The sequence below is a fragment of the Rosa rugosa genome, chromosome 3, assembly GCF_958449725.1.
Source record: "Rosa rugosa chromosome 3, drRosRugo1.1, whole genome shotgun sequence".
In the NCBI taxonomy this organism is placed as follows: domain Eukaryota; kingdom Viridiplantae; phylum Streptophyta; class Magnoliopsida; order Rosales; family Rosaceae; genus Rosa; species Rosa rugosa.
In genome coordinates, this window is record NC_084822.1 from 56,640,281 (window position 1) to 56,659,371 (window position 19,091).

At 44.5% G+C, this 19,091-nt stretch overlaps 2 protein-coding genes and 1 non-coding gene across 3 annotated transcripts; 2 read left to right on the forward strand and 1 right to left on the reverse strand.

The window, feature by feature from the left end:
* Positions 1-13,621: 13,621 nt before the first annotated feature.
* Positions 13,622-15,031, forward strand: LOC133739043 (small ribosomal subunit protein uS14z/uS14y/uS14x). Its single transcript, XM_062166754.1, has 3 exons — positions 13,622-13,781; positions 14,445-14,544; positions 14,805-15,031. Exons 1-3 carry the CDS (start codon positions 13,720-13,722, stop codon positions 14,811-14,813), a joined length of 171 nt encoding a protein of 56 aa, XP_062022738.1. The 5' UTR covers positions 13,622-13,719; the 3' UTR covers positions 14,814-15,031.
* Positions 15,032-15,681: 650 nt separating this feature from the next.
* TRNAA-CGC (transfer RNA alanine (anticodon CGC)) lies at positions 15,682-15,754 on the reverse strand. The gene has a single exon. It is a non-coding gene; the product is annotated as a tRNA-Ala (tRNA).
* Positions 15,755-16,055: 301 nt separating this feature from the next.
* LOC133741066 (uncharacterized) lies at positions 16,056-18,260 on the forward strand. The gene is made up of 3 exons (XM_062168999.1): positions 16,056-16,375; positions 17,066-17,127; positions 17,738-18,260. The coding sequence occupies exons 1-3, from the start codon at positions 16,285-16,287 to the stop codon at positions 17,933-17,935; spliced, it is 351 nt and encodes a 116-aa protein (XP_062024983.1). The 5' UTR covers positions 16,056-16,284; the 3' UTR covers positions 17,936-18,260.
* The last annotated feature ends 831 nt before the right edge of the window (positions 18,261-19,091 follow it).

Below are 19,091 nucleotides of genomic sequence, written 5' to 3' on the forward strand. Positions count from 1 at the left end.
GCCTGGAGATGAACCTTGACAGGGCGGCCACCTTGCCTGTAAGAGATTGGACCTCGTTCCGGTAGGTTGGGGATACCATGTCTAATATAGCCTGCACCTTCTCTGGGTTGGCCTCGATTCCCCTGTGGCTAATGATGTACCCGAGAAACTTTCCTACCTCGACCCCGAAGATGCACTTCTGCGGTTTAAGCCGCATACCATTGCGTAATATGATGGTGAAGACGATTGACAAGTTGGTTACGTGGTCCTCCGGAGTTAAACTTTTTACCAGCATATCGTCCACGTAAACTTCCATGATAGTACCGATAACCTCTTCAAACATAGAGTTGACGAGTCGCTGATAAGTGGCACCTGCGTTCTTTAATCCGAAAGGCATGACCTGGTAACAATAGAGACCCTTGTCTGTGGTGAAGGCAGTGTGCTCCTCGTCTGCCGGGTTCATTCGAATTTGATTGTACCCACTGAACGCATCCATGAAACTGAGTAACCGGTATCCAGCAGTGGAGTCGATTAGTTGGTCAATTCGCGGGAGCGGGAAGCTATCCTTGGGGCATGCCCGGTTGAGGTTTGTGTAGTCCACACACATGCGCCATGATTCCTGAGATTTCTTTGGCACCATGACCACGTTGGCTAACAACCGGGGATACGTGACTTCCCTGACAAAGTTGATGGCCATCAACTTTTTTACTTCGGCTTGGATAGCCCGGTACTTATCATGTGTGAAGGCCCTCCTCTTTTGTCTTACCGGTACTGAATAAGGGACAATACTAAGATTGTGCGTGGCTATCTCCATTGGTATACCGGGCATGTCCTCATATGACCAGGCGAATGCAGATGAGTTTGAGCGGAGGAACGAGATCAATCTTTCCCTGATAACCGGAGAGAGCTTAGTACCTATCTTAACAGTCCTGTCCGGGAACTGCTCTGATAGCACCACCTCCTCAATGTCCTCTACGGCACCGGGCCGTTCTTCGTCTGAATCGGTATCGTCCCTGGGATCCTCGTACCTTTCCGACAGAGGGTTAGTAGCCACGGGCAACATCTCAGACTTTCCCTTACCGCGAGATACGGTCAATGAATAACACTTCCTCGCTGCGGCCTGGTCACCCCGGATTGTAGCAATGCCGACCGGGGTTGGCACTTTCATCATCAGCATGTGACCTGCAATGAAGGTTTTCAGACGCCAAAGTGCCGGTCGGCCTAGGATAGCATTATAGGATGAGACGCAGTCCACCACGATGAACTCTGTTTTGATGGTTGAACAATTTGGGCTTTCGCCTACCGTGATCGATAGGTAATCTGATCCGAGTGGTTGGACGATATCCCCAGAAAAGCTAATGAGCGGCTCATTATCCTGCGACAGCTTGGCTCTCCCTCTGTTCAAAGCTTTGTACGCATCGCGAAATAATACGCTAACTGAGGCCCCGGTGTCCACGAGAACCCGGGACATTATATAATGGTCCATTTGGAGCGTGATTAAGAAGGGATCATCATGGGGCATTTTCAGATCGGCCTCCTCCCCCTGTAGGAATGTCACCGATGTCCATCCGGTACCTCCATCCTGCCGCGGGGCCTTGTGGAAGTTGAAAACTTCCGGATGACCGAAACTAGAATTTCGCCTCTTCCTCTGGGGATGTAATTCCTTCGGGCCCCCACCGTGGATCGTGAAGATTTGGCCGTACACGTCCACCGCTCCTATCTCCTTAGCAGGCAGGTACCGCTGAAGCTTGCCCCTCTGGATAAGGGACTCGATAGTATTTTTTAAAGCAACACAGAGATTGGTATTGTGTCCGGCATCCTCGTGATAAGTGCAGAACTTTCCGGTATCTTGCTGGGTAAGTTTACTCTTCGGGAACTTCCTTGGGGGTGGGCCCGGTATCTCATCCTTACTTTCGTTCCAAATAGTCTCGTATGAAGCGTTAAGGATTGTGAACACCTCATACCGGGGGGGTGGTGTTCTCGGGGCCTGCTGTACCCCTGGCTCCCGCTGATGGTGAGTGGTCCCATAACTGTTAGTCCTGGACGAGGACTCTTTGCTTCTTTTGCCCGAGGTATGGGGTGACCTGTCATGGTTATGGGCCCACTCCCTCTTTCGTGGCTCATCCCTGACAGTTGAAGCCGGGGTTGGCACCCTTAGCTCTGGTCTGGGGGTATCCCCGTAGGTTTCGAATTCGGCCTGGGCGTGTCTGATGGCGGTGGCCATCAGCTCGTCGTAGTTGGCTGGAGGATTATGGTTAATCCCATAGAGAAATTCTCCGCGCCTTAAGCCTCTCCTGAAAGCCAGCTCGGCCAGTTCCTTATTAAGGTCCCGGCACTTGGCGGTAGCCGCCTGCCACCGGTTTACAAAAGACTTCAAAGTCTCATTCTCTCCTTGCTGGACCTTTAACAGGCCCTTTAGTGTGTGTATCCCATCGGTGCGTAAGATGAATCGAGCTACAAACTTGTCAGCCAACTCCTTGAAGTTCCCTACAGAACCGACAGGCAGTTCGTAGAACCAACTCAAAGCTTCCCCTGACAAGGTTTCCTGGAACATATTACAACACACCTCATCCGTATATCCCTTGGCGCTTGTTTGCGAGCGGAAGGCCTGTAGATGCTGATAGGGGTCTCCAACCCCCGTGTAGTCAATCTTCAGCGGCTTCGACATATCCGCTCGAATGGCTCCTCTGACTTGTTGGGTGAAAGGACCCGGGCGGTCCTCGTAGGTGGCCAGGGCCCTCCATGTGTCCCTGTTTTCTGTGGCCTGCACCCTTGCCTGCAGAGCATGCAAAGAGTTGCTCATTTGCACAAGTAATGCCGTGTTTGCGTCGGTTACCGGGGGAATATTCGGTACTGGCTGTGGCAACGGTGGTGGTGGTAGATGCCTCAAGCTTTATGGGAACAACTCTACCGGTACTTGGATTACCCGCTGGGCAGCGTTCACGCCCGTTGCTGGTTGGGATGCCCTAGCCAGGGCCTGGGTGAGCGCCTCGTTGTGCTGATGCCTCCTTTCCAGTGCTCGGGCCAGCGCTGTGTTTTCATCTTCCAGCTCCTGCATTTTTTGTTGCGTAAGGCGGTTTGTTTCCCTATCGGTACTTTGTTGTTCCCGATCGATCCTGGATTGTTCCCTGAAGGCTGCTATCTCCGCCCGCATGGATTCCAATTCCGATACCGGAGACACTTGGTCCGGGACATGCGGGTCCGAGGATCCGAGACCATGAATTTCTTCAATACCCGGCGCTTCTGCTGATGAAGTACCCGGAGAGAATATCAGTGCCCGGGCGACACTTCTACCCTCTCCTGCCGTTCCTTCCGGCTCAGTCATGATCACGTCCCCTATCTGGCGCGCCAATGTTTCTGGTGGCTTTCTCTGGGTACCTCACACAGAATGCTATACCGTCTGGGGTACCGATGCACCTCCTAAATCCTGTACCAAGAACACACGCTTAGAGGGGTAAACCGTACCGGACGGTTTACACCTCTCCGATGCTTGAGTGAGAAGCTAATATGGATGTATAGTAAGTAAATAGTAGACAAAGGAGTTATTACCCGTAAAAGGTGGTTGTGCTAATGCCCTTATACTCAAGCATGTGAAGGAAGTCTCCCCCATCCTCGATGTGGGACACTAGTTGTTCTTCTGATGCCATATCAGTCCTCCTGTTGTGTAAATAGTTGGGCTGTGTTGGCCTTGCCCAGGGCCCTGGGTGCCCGGGGTGGCATCCCAAATGGGCCTCGCCATGGTGGGTCGTGAACCCGGCCCATGGTATAGTACATGGGAGTACCGATGGGGCCCAGCCGATAGTGCCAAACTTAGTTGAGACTTCCCTAGTATGTACAGTGGGTATTACCCAAACCATCGATCTATGCTTCTGTCTTCCCAATAATACTAGCCCTGCACCGCTAGCCGCCGCTCTTTGCTTCTGGAACACCTCCAGCAATACATTCGATTTCCGGTTTGGGCAGATGAGCATAACTCTGCTGGATGTTCTTACCATCACGGGGTTGCCCATTGACTTTGACCCCTATGTGCATGGTCAGTTTGATGGCACTCAATTTTCTTTGAGAATGGATATGGCTGGTCGAGGGCATCACAGCAGATCCTACCTATCCTGGCGCGACTATTACTGCACCCGGCGTGACCATACAGGAAGTATTGCATTCCTGGAATTCTGGCTTTGCAAATTTATCTTTTGCACTTCTTCCAACAAACCTACTGGGCCTTGGAATTCTCTGGCCACTGCTCTCTACAATGGTATTTGTGTTGGCCTTGGGCAACCTGTATTGGGTGCGTTATATCGCTCCCTTTATAGAGCCGTAATGCGCCCATTTGATACCGACATTAGTGGCCCCTTCTGGATCCTTGCCTTTTGGCTGCAGATTTATTTCCCTCTCTTCCGTCGCGGTGATATATTCCAAAGGAACCTCCAGTTGATTCCCTTTTGGGGAACTGGCTTTGCCGCAACGTAAGGTATCGAACTCCACCCTACTCCGAGTGTTTTATTTTCTTGTACTTGCTGGGAGAGATGCCAGACCCAAAAATAGTCCTTTCTAGGCGATTTCCTCCTCCCCTTGATGATGGCTTTCTGCCCAGTGGACGGGATCATAGCGAAAGAGCCCTCCTGGCCTTTCTTCGCGCCATCTCCTGCTTGGATATTCGTCTTGCCACTGACCGCGTAAGTTATGAGCTCTATGCCCTTAACCACTTTGTTCGCCAATTTGGGTTGGCCCAGTTGGTACCCTGGCCTCTGGTTGATTCTGCCAATTACTACACCTCTTGGCGGAGATTAGCCCCACCTGGGTCTACCCCCTTTCAAAGTCGGTTTACTTTGATAGTGATTCCCCCTTGGGTCAGAGCGCTGTACCCCCTCAATGATGTAGACGATGATTATGCTGATTGGTGGAAAGAAGTGTCCGTGAACTGTTGGGACCCGCCACATGACGAACTCTTCGTCCTGATCTTTTGTGGCATGAGTAGTCCTGGTCCGGAGGACCGCAAGATTCTTGAGCGCTTCTCCAACCCTGCAGCACAACCCCCGCGACCTATTCTACCTTCTCGCTCATCGCGTCAAGGGATACAAATCCACGAGCTTAGGGCAACAGTATGTTTTTGTCTTTCTTCACCATTCCTTTTCCTTGGCTTGAGTATCAATCCTTATTGCTAAGTGCATTTGTTTTATTTTTAGCGTATCAACTGGAGCAGGGCAGCCTCTACTCAGGCCGGGAAACAGAAGGCAGTAGCCGAGGAGCCTCCTGAGGGGGAGTCCTCTGATGATGATGATGTGAGCCTTGCTGAGGTAAACTGCCCCAGACTAATTCTGACTTTGCACATTTGGCTTTCCAGAACCCTTCTATTTTCTGAGTTGTGATTACTCTTCTGTGCAGGTAATTGCTGCTCATACTTACAAACGCGATCGCGCCCAAATCGCTGAAGAGGACTTTGAGGATGACGAGCCTCTGTCAATGCGGCTGGTAAGCTCTGGCCCTGTTTTATTTTATTTAAATTTTAGAATCTGGGCAAGATCTTCATTATGTATCTTTTGACAGGTCCGTCAGAGGACCACTGATCCCTCTCGCCTGAGCGAGGCTGGATCCTCAGCCGCTGTAGAAAAGCCAACTCTCTCGCTAGTTCAAGCATCAACTAACCCCGTGGCGCCTCTTCCGTCTCCCACATCTATAGAGCATCTGCAAGGTCCTACCATTCTAATAACGATCTCTGATGACGACTCCTCGGGGCATGAAAGTGTGGAAAGCCACTCTGAGGATTCTGCCGTTTATGAGGAACTGGTGACGACAGAGATTCTCGCGGCACTAGAGGTCCAAGAGGTGAATGAGGTGAGGCCTCTTCCTCTTGAAGACCAAGTACCAGATATTGACCCGACAGCTCGAGAGGTAAGCCACTGTTGGCCAATGCTTTCCATTTCCCTTTAGATCCAACCCCGCTCTCTAACATTTCTGAACCTGACCAGGATTCTGTTTGTACCGAGGAGGTGGCTGCAAACGCTGCTGGTCTTATCGGCGGGACAGTCGCCCCAGAGATGGAAAATGATACTGACGGTGGTGGTGCCCCTCAAGTCTCGCGAACAAATGAGACAACGTCGAAGCTGAGGGCTCTGTGCTTGAATCTGCTCCACTTGCCCATGGTGAGCCGCGAGTTGAGTTTCCAGATTCTCCCGCGGCTGAAGGGATAGACCAACCTATTGAAGATGAAGAAACTGAGGAAGCTGTCCACCCTTTTGCATTGGTGGTTCGTGATCCTGTGGCGCCTCTGCCGCCTCCTCCTCCTCCCACCAGATTCGAGAGACTGATGAGGGTGTTGGAGATAACTCCTCCTTCTACTGTGGATGAGGCTAAGATGGTGCTTCACGAACATCTGGGTCCTCAGGTATTGGAGACAGACATCCTCCCGCGAGTCTTGGAAGCCCTAAGGTATCTTTGCCAGGAGAAGGCATTGACCCTACAGCAATTTAGTGCCATTGACGATCTGCTGAATGAACTTGATGAGGCCCGCCAACGTCAACCGGCCGCGAACGCCCAGGCTCATGACACTCGAGAAGCTTTGAATAGCCTCTCTCGAGAAATGGACATCTCTCGCGGTATTTTAAATGAGCGAACCAACCGCCTGCGGGAACTACAAATCCAAAGGTCCGACTTCAAACTTCGGATCGAGGACCTCCATACCGGTTTAGCCTTTGTTGAAAATGCGATTGCTACAGAAGAAGCCCAACTCGATGAACCTCTGGCAGCTTCTGAAGAAATGGGCCGCAACCTGGCCCATCTCAGAGAACGGGCCACTCAGGCCGAAGCTAGTGCTATTGCGGCGAACCTCCGCGTGGAGGAACTTTGCTTGAAATTGAGCTTTGTGAGCCAATCTCTGTAGGCCCCTTCGAAAACCGTTCGGTCTCTTCACATGCTATTAATCCTCTCTTTTCCGAGATTTAAGGCATTAATCACTCGTTGAAAAACAACGGTCATGAAAAAATAATCTCGTGAATAGAACAGTTACCTCCTCGAAAACCGTTCGGTCTCCTCACATGCTACCTCTCTTTTCCGAGATTTAAGGCATTAATCACTCGTTGAAAAACAACGGTCGTGAAAAAATAATCTCGTGAATAGAATAGTTACCTTCTTGGAAACCGTTCTCGATTTACTGACATCAGTTTTGAAATTGAGCTTCATCCAAGGGTAGGGATTTGCCTGAAGTCCCTATAAATAGTTGTATTTAGGGAAGGGAATACTCACAACAACTTTTCTGGAATAGTCAAGAAATGGCCTTTCAGTCCTTGCTTCTTTTTCTCCTTCTTCACAAATCTTCCCCTCATGAAATGACCTTTAGCCTCTAAATTTTAGGCTTTATGGCGTAATCTTAAGCCTGGGTTAGGCCTCATGGCGTAATCTTAGGCAACCCCTTGTTTCTCCTTCTGGAATCCTGCAACAACAATGTCAGGCTTCAGATTGGTTTAGAAACGTGAGGGGGCTCCGAGTGTGGGATCCACGATTATGCGAGATCATCTTTGTCATAATCCTACACGCGGAGCGAAACGGAGAAAGGGAGGATGGCCACTCTGAGGTTCGTCTTTCCTCCTCTGTTTTCTTCCTTCTGGACCCGGCCCGTGTTGTGCCCTCCAGATGGAAGGGGCTTTGGTTCTCACCTCCTTCTCCCCCTTTCTCTTCTTGATAGAATCTTGGAGGGATGAGAAGGGCTGGACTCTTTGAAGGAATGGGTTCAAGCCACAGAATGGCTGTTCCTATACTTCACGTCCAACTAATGGTGGTTACCAAGGCTAGAGGGGGTGCAGAGACTCAAGCTGATATTCGGTTCCTTCACTCTCTGCCCCTCCAGGAGATAATGGCGCGGCTCAACCCGGCGTTGGATTCCATAGCTGCTTCCAATTGAGGGGGCTTGGAGGCTCCATTTTCTTTCACTGGAGTCTCCCCTTCTCATGGATAATGGCGTTGGCCAAGCCTATGTTGTATTCCTTTGCCACTTCCATGTAAAGGGGCGCGGCTCAACCCGACGTTGGATTCCATAGCTGCTTCCACTTGAGAAAAGATTCAGAAGATAATCCGAAGATTCCTGTTTTGTATTCTAGCCACTTTTGGCTTTGTAATGAATGTACTGCTTTTGGCCGCAAAGCCACTTTATGAATACAATAATATTTTCTTATCCTGATATCCAAATATTCGTGAGAAACCAATAATTGTGTCTCGCAAGGCCCCAAATATAGGCCCCTATAGTTGTATATTGAAAATAATATGAACTTTTTTTTTTTTTTTTAAATATGTTCCGCGTCAAAAAGAGACTTGCGGTGAGGGTTTTGAGAAAATATGTATCTTTTGGATCCACTTGCTGGCTCCCAACTCAAAACTCTTAGCGCCAATAACTCATTCTTTTCTGAGATTTAAGGCACTAATCACTCGTTGAAAAACAACAGTCGTGAAAAATAATCTCGTGAAAAGAACAGTTACCTCCTCGAAAACCGTTCGGTTTCCCCACATGCTATTAATCCTTTAATGATAGCTAACTCCTCAAAAACCGCTCCTCACATGCTGCTAGTCCCTTTTTTCCCGAGATTTGGAATCACTAATCTCGATTTACTGACATCGATTTGACTCCTCTTTGACCGTCCATCCAAGGGTGGATATTTGCATGCCTATATCTTCCTCAACATTATAAACCCAAATTTCTAATCCCGAAATCATTTCATCAACTCGAATATTTCTAACAGCAATCTTTCTTAATTACTCATCATCATCACTCTTCAATTCTTGCATTCTCTCAACCCATCACCAATGGAACCACAAACCCAGCAACCAACCGAGGATGGAGGAAGCAACAAAGCAGCCGGGAGTAGTGCTAACATGCTTTATAAGCGGAGTAGGTGGACTCCCACTACAGATCAGATAAGAATCCTCAAGGAGCTTTTCTACAATAAGGGAGTTAGGTCCCCAACTGTAGAGCAGGTTGAGAGGATCTATCTCCAGCTGAAATGGTACGGCAAGATCGAGTTCAAGAACGTCTATTTTTGGTTTGTGAACCAAAGGGCTCGGGAGAAGCAGAAGAAGAAGTCCACTTCGGATGTTCATGTGCCCATGCAAAGATCAGGGTTTGTTGGTGATGACAATGTTGCCAATTCATCTGCACCTGCTTCTGCTTCTTCTGCTGGTGTGATGATTGCCGTTAACGGGCAGATGGGGAACTATGGTGGTTATGGATCTATGAACATGGAGATTGAAACCCTTCCTCTGTTCCCCATGCATGGTGAGGACATCTTTGGCAACATGAAGACTACTTCCGATGGAGGTGGCGATCACGGTGGTGGCTCTCACATTTCCCTTGAGCTCAGCCTTTCCTGCGATGGCAAAGCTGGAAAAAGTTTCCGGAGCCGCCGACTCGGCTTAGTAGCTTCGTGAGTGTAGGGACACTTAGAATTGCCCCCTAAGAGTTGTATTTATGACTTTTTTATTTTATTTTATTTTAGCCATAATTTTGGAGATTGAAACCCTTCACAGACAGTTAAAAGGGCATCCTAAGACTCAAAACAAAACAAAAACAAGAACAACACATAAAGTGACGCAACATACAAGAAAAAACGTTTTGGACTTAGGGATATTTCTCTTCTCCTTTCGGTAACTCCTTTGGAACATGACCAGGTGAAGAGAGGAACGATTTTGGCGGAGCTCAGCTCACTTGATTGACAGGGGACGAGACCCTTTGTCAGCACTTCTCGTATCCAAACTAGACCTTAGACATCACGTCCCATTGGATGCGCCCGATGAAGAAGATATTTACCCAAAATTCATTTTGACTCTAATAATAAACAAACAACCAACGAAATAAAGAACAAAGATAAACAAAAACTGAAATATGAATATAAAACCTAAAACAAAGTTAACGAAATTTGCCTTTTTTTTTATTATTTTTTTTTTTATAAATAGTTGAATTCAATAAGACAATGTGCATCAAGGTTTAGACATGCGGCCCAAGTATAGTTGCCTAGACACAAATTTTCTTTCAAATCCTTTGGGCAACCTTACTGAAATGGCCAGGTGGGGGAGGGCGAACAAGAGAGGCAGAATCCATTTTGGCATGAGCTACTCCCACATAGTGGTTTAGGCCCATTTGCACGCACTTCTGGATTCAAGAACCTGTCATAAACGTTGTCCCCCTTCTAGACACCATTTCACATAGGCTATACTTACTAAGATGAGAAAGATCATAAGTGTGAAGACAGTTCAACAAGTGTTAATAAAAGCCGCCCTTAACCTTAAGGGACCTGAACTAGGTATCAATAAGGAGTTTAGGCCAATATTAACAAAAGAGACTTCACCTATTCCGTTATGATTCACAACCCCTTTACCAAATTCAACTTTTTTTTTTTTTTTTAACAAGAAAACTAGAAGCGAAAAATTAACAGAAAATTAAAAGCAAAGAAAGAAGTTAGCAGCACTATGTTTGGCTAACCTCCAGAAGGCCACGGGGGAGGCCATCTATGCTTCACTCCAAGCTCAGATGCGTAAAAATTTATAGCATGAAAACCCCCCTTGTGAGAGCTTGTAGGAAAGCAACAAAGATACTTCGCCTCGAAAACTTGGGAAAAATTTGGCTCATAGGAGGAGTAATCTTGCCCCCCAAGTATCTTTGTTGGGGGGCAAGATTACACCGTAGTTAGCTTGTATATGTCCTGAAATTGTCACGGAGTTATGTTTAAGCCTAAACTTTTTGCCCTCGTGATGGCGCCAAGCAGCCCTCTCTGCCTGACCAGCCCACCTCTTACTTGCTTGCTAGAGTATGCAGCGGAACTACTAAGTAAACAACAGAAGCAAGTATTCGAACACCCACACACAATCGACACACAGTGTTTACAGGAAGAAACCTTCCCAACCTTTTCTCTCTATTAAAGGACTACAAGATTACAACATAGCTTTCAGCCTTAGTGATCTCGACACTCGATCTGCCTAGCTATTCTCTTTCTGCCAATGTGTGTGTTGCTGCCCATGACACTCCCATGGGTCAGCTTATATTACATTTCCTTGCAACAGTCCTCTGACTATTGCTTTCCTTGGATTCCACTCTTGATTGCTGCTCTCCCTGTGTCAGCTATCATGATGGGTTGGCCCGTGCCAACATCAATCCCATGATTCCCTCCATGTTTGCTGCTCTCCTTGTCAGCTATCATGATGGGTTGGCCCGTGCCAACATCAATCCCATGATTCCCTCCATGTTTGCTGCTCTCCTTGTCAGCTATCATGATGTTTGCTGCTCTCCTTGTCAGCTATCATGATGTTTGCTGCTCTCCTTGTCAGCTTCCATGATGGGTTGGCCCGTGCCATCATTTGCCTTGCTGCTTTGCTGCCTCCTTCGACATGACACAAGGCTGATGTCGTGTCGAGGCATCTTTGCAGCACTAGGGGGCTAACAAACCACCCCCACTAGAGCTCGACGACGCCCTCGTCGTCGGTAGTGCTTCGAGGTACTCTTTGATCTGTTTTTCAAACTGCCAAAGGGTTACATCCCTTTCCCAACTGGCATCCCCTGCGCTGTCTCCTTTCCATTGTACCAAGAAGTCGGTCCGCCGATTCTTCTTGTTTTGCCCCAAGGTTCTGTGGTCTAGTATCTTCTCCACCTATTTGTCAAACTGTTTCCGAATGACAGGAGGAGCCCTTCTCCCTTGTTGACGCCCAGCATCAACCAAGTCTTTGTGAAAAGGCTTGAGATAACTAACATGGAATGTCGGATGAACCTTCAACCGCTCCGGTAGCTTTAACCGATAGGCTACATTTCCAATCCTCTTGACCACCTCGAAAGGACTATCATACTTTGCAATTAAACCTCGGTGCACTGCTTTGGAATTAATATTCTTCCAAATCTGCGGTGTTACTTTCAACAACACCATGTCCCCCACGTCGAACTCAAGTATCCTTCTCTTAGCATCTGCACTCTTCTTCATGCGCCTTTGAGCTTTTGCCAGGCTGTCTCTTGCTTGCAAAATCAGCTCTTGCTTCTCTAAGGCAAACTTGTACGCAGCAGGGCATCGACCTCCTGTCTTCTGCCTTGCTACAACGACTGGAGTTAAGGGCTGCTGCCCAAATGCTAACTCGCTCGGACTCATGCCGGTTGCTGACGACCGATGCAGGTTGTAGCAGAATTGTGCTGCATCCATGAGACTCAGCCAATTCTTCTGACTTGCTGTCACATAATGCCGCAAGTACTCCTCAAGCTGAAAGCTGTAAACTCGGAGGCAAAAAGTTTAGCTACTAACTACGGTGATTTCTAGACTTATTTCAGGACATATACAAGCTTCTAGTCGTCTTGCTAAGGGATGTATGCATAATCTTGTGCAAGACCTTCGAGTTGTGAAAAGTTTTGGTGCTCAATGTAATCCACGGCGTGCCCCTACAATAATTGAGGTAAATTGACATACTCCCCCTTTTGGTTGGGTTAAGATTAATTCAGATGACACTTGGAAAAGGTCTTCCAACTTGGGGGGGTTATGGGCTGTTTTTCGTGACTATAGGGGGAATTTTCTTGGTGCTTTTTCATCAAATCTTGAAATCCCTAGCTCGGTTGCAGCTGAGGTCATGGCAGTTATTACGGCCATTGAGTTAGCATGGGTCCGTGATTGGAAGCATAGATGGCTAGAAGTGGATTCTTCCATTATTCTTAATTTTCTTCGCTATCCTCATTTGGTGTCATGGCAACTTAGAGTAGAGTGGATGAATTGCTTGCACCGCATTTCTCATATGCATTTCCGGTCCTCACATATCTTTCGTGAAGGTAACAGAGTTGCTGACATCTTGGCAAATCATGGTACTACTTTAACAAGCTTTGTTTGGTGGGACGTGACTCCTCCATTCATTGTTTCGACTTGCAATAGTGACTGTTTAGGTCTTCCACAATTTCATTTTTGTTAGCTAGTTGTTCTTTAATGTTTGGTGTGTTCTACTATGGAGGTCTTGGCTTCGTCCCCCTATTTTTGTATCTATTTTTTCTTTATTAACATGGGGGTGGTAAGGATGTTTCTTTGCCTCTCTTATCCCTCTTTTTTAGCCCCAAAAAAAAAAAACTTGCTAAAAAAAATCGACCCATGAGAGAGTTCAGTTGATAAATTTGGTCATAGTGGTTAGAGGGTCAAACATACATTTCAAAATTTATGTCGAAGAAACTTAGATAACAACAAATTGTTAATATTACGTTGTAAATTGGCTATAATTCGGTTCTCTGTAACTCATTTAGTTCGAATTCGTAAAGTAAACGAGTTGAGTTTGAACTCATTAAAAGAAATTGAGCCGAGCTCTAGAATATGTTAGGCTGATAAGCTTCGTGAATAGTTCTTAAATGAGTTAAATCAATCAAGTCAAGTCTAACTCAAACTTGAACTTGTTCATAATTTACCCAACCCGAACCATACTCAAGTTTAAAAGAAATCTATCAAGTTAAGCCGAAGTTGAACTTGAAAATAATATCTCAAGCTTAAGCTTGTTAGAAAACATAAGAGTCGAGAGGTAACAATCGGGCCTTTTTTTGCAAAAGCATATATTAGATTGGGCCTGATTTACAAAGAGTCGTGCTGCACAGCCCAACCCATGCTGGCGGCAAAACTCATTGAAACGACGCGTTTCGCTGCAAGACCTATAAAAAACATACAATATGCTTCACAAAATGGACTAGGGTTTTGGATGTTCAGTGTCTCCTTGCGGCTGCTGTTGTGAGTTGAAGGCGGCTTTCTCAGAGATTCAAAGATGGGACACTCGAACGTCTGGAACTCGCATCCCAAGTCTTACGGCCCTGGTTCTCGCACTTGGTATGAATTTCCCGGCAAATCTTTTTCCTTCTAATTCCCTGGAATTGTTTGAGATCTGCCTAATCAGTATTATCTGTGCTTTATTATTTTTGAATCTTGTATTTCGTTACTGTTAAAATATTATCAGTAAGACCAAGCATTTAAGTTTTAATCAATCTCCCTAGCTGATCATGGATTTTGATTTGGTGACGATGGTTTGGGATTATGCTTTCTATGTCTAGGCTGAGATTGTCAGTGTTTTCGAATTAGGCTTCATTATGTAGTTAGTTTTGTGCAAGTGGTCAGTGTTTCCATTTTGACAGTTAGATTATATATGCTGTACTCTGCTGACAAAAATCTTGTGAGTTCATGTTGTCTTCTGACCAAATATTCACTAGTGCAATCCTTTACATTACTAGGCATTTAAGTTTCGGTCATACTATAGGAGTTTGATTGTATTAACTTAAAATGTGTGTTTGCTAACTTGGTATAATGACATAATGGATTTCACAAGGCTAGGTTGCGTACTTCTTATTTTATATGTTTTCTTTCTTTGTTGTTTACGGTTCAGTGATACCTTTCTATCTTTGAGTGTTTACCTCCTTGTGAGGATACTTTAGTTGCTACCAATTTTCTTTGTTTTTGTACCTCTGACATAAGAGTCGATTTGATTGCTTTGGACAGCCGAGTGTGTGGGAATCCTCATGGGTTGGTCAGGAAGTACGGACTGATGTGCTGCAGGCAGTGCTTCCGCAGCAATGCAAAGGAAATTGGCTTCATCAAGGTAAATTCTTTCTGTCCCTAACAGAAATTGCATTGCAAGGAGCTTCTTGATTATTCTGTTTTAGTGTGAAACCTGTACTCTTTGGATTTGGCCCTTGTTTTGCATGCCCACTCAGGCATCTGAAATGTCCCCTTCCCAAGATAGATTAAATTAGAATAGAGAGAACAGCCTGTTTAATATTATTGCCCTTTGATTTCATCTGTCATTTTTTTTTTATTGATTCTTCGGATGGATATTGATGAATCATTTTCTCACTGCAGTACCGTTAAATGGTGAGGGCATCTGATCTACTGCTACATTGGCCATGAAGTTGTTCGAGATATGGAGTTTGGAGCGATTACATTTACTTAGTTTCTTTTTCAAGACCATAATGTAGTATATCTGAATTTTTGCAATTAGTTCTTGACTGGACCAATGTTAACATTTTGACATCAAGCCTTTTTGGTTTATTTGCCAAATCCATCTTTGATTAAATGGTATTCTCATATTTGAACCGTGCGGCAATATTTTTATGTCTGAGTACAAGACTCTGTTTGACTGTTTTAGTACTTGTGAGGATTGGCACGTAACTTAGACAAATCTTTGGCTGGAACCACCTTTCTTTGAATCTCTTCTGATTCACCATTAACGTTAATTCATTAGTAAGCTTATAGTCCAATTAATTCATTAGCCTATGCTTGATATGTAATTTGCTGTTGAATGGCTCAATTAATTCATTAGTAAGCTTGTAGAGCTATGCTTGATGTGTAATTTGCTTTTGAATGGCTCAGTGCTTTTGAATTGTTGAATAGCCGAAGATGTTGGTCCATAGTTTGGCACTTTGGCAGTGCAACAACGCTGGAATTCTTATTTCGGCAGTTCATAGTTTAAGGGCACACTTATGAGAGCGAAGTATGATTACTCCCTAGAAGTGAAAGTGTGTATCCCATCTTTCATTTTCCTAGACATCCATTCAGAAACTGTAATCTGTAGTCAGGAGAGAATGCAGTAAAACGTCAAAAAATCCCCCCCCCCCGTAATCTTGTAGAGATGTTTAAAGAAAAAAAAGGTAGCGTTTCAAAAAAGACAAAAATTGGGTTTGGAGTTTGGACAGTGTCCAGTTGTCCCCCATATTGGAATTATCGTATAGCACAAAAATGGAGGTGCGGGGAATCGAACCCCGTGCCTCTCGCATGCGAAGCGAGCGCTCTACCATATGAGCTACACCCCCATGTTGATCTTCGTTGGCTCAAATTACTAAAATAATATGCGCGCAGCAAATGGCAGAGCGCCAAATGCAACCAACGTGCCCAAAAGCTCACATTCCACGGCAACCTTTAACACTGTGGTTTCTTCATTCCCCACTGGGTCTGCATGCAACACTAAATGAAGCACTTAATGAGCAGCAGCAGCACTAATGAAGGCTCTGTGAAACCCACATGCACCTTCTTTATTATCATCCCACTATACCACCGCGAAAAATTAAAATCCCAACAAAAAAGAAAAAAACAATAGTTTTTCAACATACACACTACAAAATGAGAGACATGGGCTCTTCTTAACTTGCTAGTCCCTCACTCAACATATCTCCCCGGAAATACTGGTTGACTTTATTGGCCTGGTCCGGAAAGCCGGTGGTTCTCTCTTTCCTGCTCCATTATAATAACTCTTTCCTGGGTTGTGTTTCTTGAAGGGAATGTCTGAAAATCCTTAAAAGCAAAATCTTTGGTGTTAGTGTACGTTACTGATATTTTCTGCATTATGAAGAAGGTTTCTGGGTTGTGGGGGGTTTTGCTTTTGGTGCTAATGTTCCTTGGTGTCTCTAGCAGCAGAAAAGCCTCCTTATTTCCAGGTAATTAATGATTCTTGCAACTTTGATTTGGTTTTTCCTGATAAATTTCAGTGTATAATATGTCCATTTTATGTGATTGCTTGATGGATTGAGTTTGGCCTTTTCTTGCACCTGTTATAATAATAGAAAAGAAAATGGTTTGGTTCCTTTGGAATTTCCCAAATGTTAATTATAGGCCACATTTGTGTGGGACAATCCAAAAATGGCTCAGAACTAAATAGATTTGTTCTTTTCTCTTATTGCATGGATAAAAGTCATAAAACAGCAACCTTTCCAAGCATGATCTGCTGAACTTTTTTACTTTGGAGCTAGCAATTTTCTCCTTTTTTGATCTAAATTAATTGTCATTGGTGATAATTTTCACTTACTGATCTTGGTGATTAAGCCAGTACATATTGGTCTGACTTGCTGAGTTAGATTAGTGGCAGAGCCAATATATCTCTATCCTGTCCTGATTTTTCTTCTAGTAAAATGCCAATTTTATTTTGAGATATTTCTATTTCTACATTGATGTTTCTATAGAATATATAATACATAGAATTCGGTTTGCATTTATTTCTACTGTTGGAGTTGATCTCTCAGTCATTGAAGCGTATGTAAAAGTTGATATGTCACATTTTGGGTTGATCTAGAATCAAACAAAATATCAAAAATGCTGAAACTGCAATCACTTCATGTTTATTTTTTCAGATATGCTTGTCAACCACCACGGTGATGGTTTGAAAATGACAAGTACAAGCAGGAGACTCCAGGTACATAAACTGTAACTGAGAATGTCATTGTTCCAAGTTCTTTTGATAGAGCCAATTTGACAGTGCTCAATTGCCCTTCTGCTTGGAGCACTTTTCTCATAGGCTTGTTAGAGAACAAGTGCTTCGTGTAAATACACTTGAAAGTACTTCTTGCAGAAGCACATGCTTTCTCAGAACCCAGGAAGCACTTGTAGTTATTTCTGCCAAATGCTACTAGCTAGAGTGTTTTTAGACTTTTGGCACTTATAAAAGTAAAGCCAAGAAACACTAGAAACTGCTATCATGACCCAGAATGCACGTTTAGTTATCTCTGCCAAATGCTACTAAAAGCTCTTTTGAGGCTTTTAGCAATGCTAAGTACTGGATTAGAAATCTGAACACTACATAGCTTCAGCATAAGCTCCACATATATCAAAACAAGTTGTTAATTATGAAACTCAATGACAGAAATGTTTTACATCATGATGATTTGTATTTGTTTCCAAAAACTATAACACTACATATATAGCTTGAGCATAAGCCCCACATATATCAAAACAAGTTGTTATGAAACTCAATGACAGGATTGTTTTACATCATGGTCATTTGTATTTGTTTCCAAAAACTACAGGTGATCAGCGGATACAATCACAGGCACAGGCACACAGGCAATGTAGATCTGGATGATTACCGCCCCATTGATCCTTCTCCAAGTTCAAAAGCTTCTATTAAACCTGGACCCATCGAGCACAGCGCGCCTATAATCCCATATATTCCAAATCCAAAGTCTTCGCCTCCTCGTTCTCCCAGTCCAAGTGGTTCTCCTTAACAAGCTCAAACCTTGTTCCTCCAGTGTGGATTAATCTCGATGTTAACTGCAATCCGGTCGTTGTTTAACTTTTAACAAGTAATTAGCTTCTATGCATTGTAGTTATGTGTATAATGCCCGTGCAGACAATACAGACTACTACTGTGATCTGTGAAGCATGTAATCCCTTTTATGTGTGTTTATTAGTTGTGATCATATTCATATGAGTTTCTTGTGCCTTCCTATGAGGCATGAATCTCTGGGATATTGAATTGTTGATCTATATCTGCATTTCATCGTTAATTTTATCCCAAAGATTTCTGCGTGCAAAATGTTAAATAATGGGTCTGGTACTCTGGTTCATGAAACTTGGATGCTCATATTATATATGAAGGTCCCAAACCTTTTCTGAACCTCTTTTCTACTTCATACTTAGTTATGGTTGTTAATTAAACCAAGTATTAAGTACCCAGATTATAAAATTCACTTTATGGGATGAATTAGGAGGCAAAGTGGCAGAAAAGATTGAAAGGGTCAAGATCACGATAAGAGATGCAAAAGAAAAATGGTTGTCCCTACTCACCCTCCTCTTTTTCTGGCTTTGCAAATACTGGAAAAAGAAATTGTAGCCAGTGATTAAAGCTAGCCACAGGACCAAGCAAAGCAAAATCTGTATCATTCGCCTCCTCAAGATAAACTAATTGTGTAACTTTCAACGTGGCCTACCATGATCAAGCTTAGAAGCATTATTAATACTAAGTTGTTAAGTAAATCAAGCTAGTAATCATGTCGTGATTATCAAGTTAATCACCAAGTCTTACGCGTTCCGACTCCGAATAAGTCCAAATTTGCCAGCATTTGTCAAGAAATTAAGCTGTACTTCATCTGGATGTAGGGCTGTAATGCTGAACTGTAATGTAGGTTGGTAGGTTTGTAGTGCTGTAACTTGTATGAATGAGAGTGATTTCTAATGGTTTGTAGGAATGTCGCTCTTGGGAGTTAATGCGAGAAACTAATAATAGTGTTGCTTTGGCTTTCATCCTATTAAAGTGTGGAAATTCAATCAGTATCAGGGTTTCGAGAAATTTCTGAAAACCTTGCAATACCAAATTTTCAATGCTGATGCGTCTTAACTGCTCTTTTACGTTTATGTGCATTGAGGCTAGAGTAGGCCAAT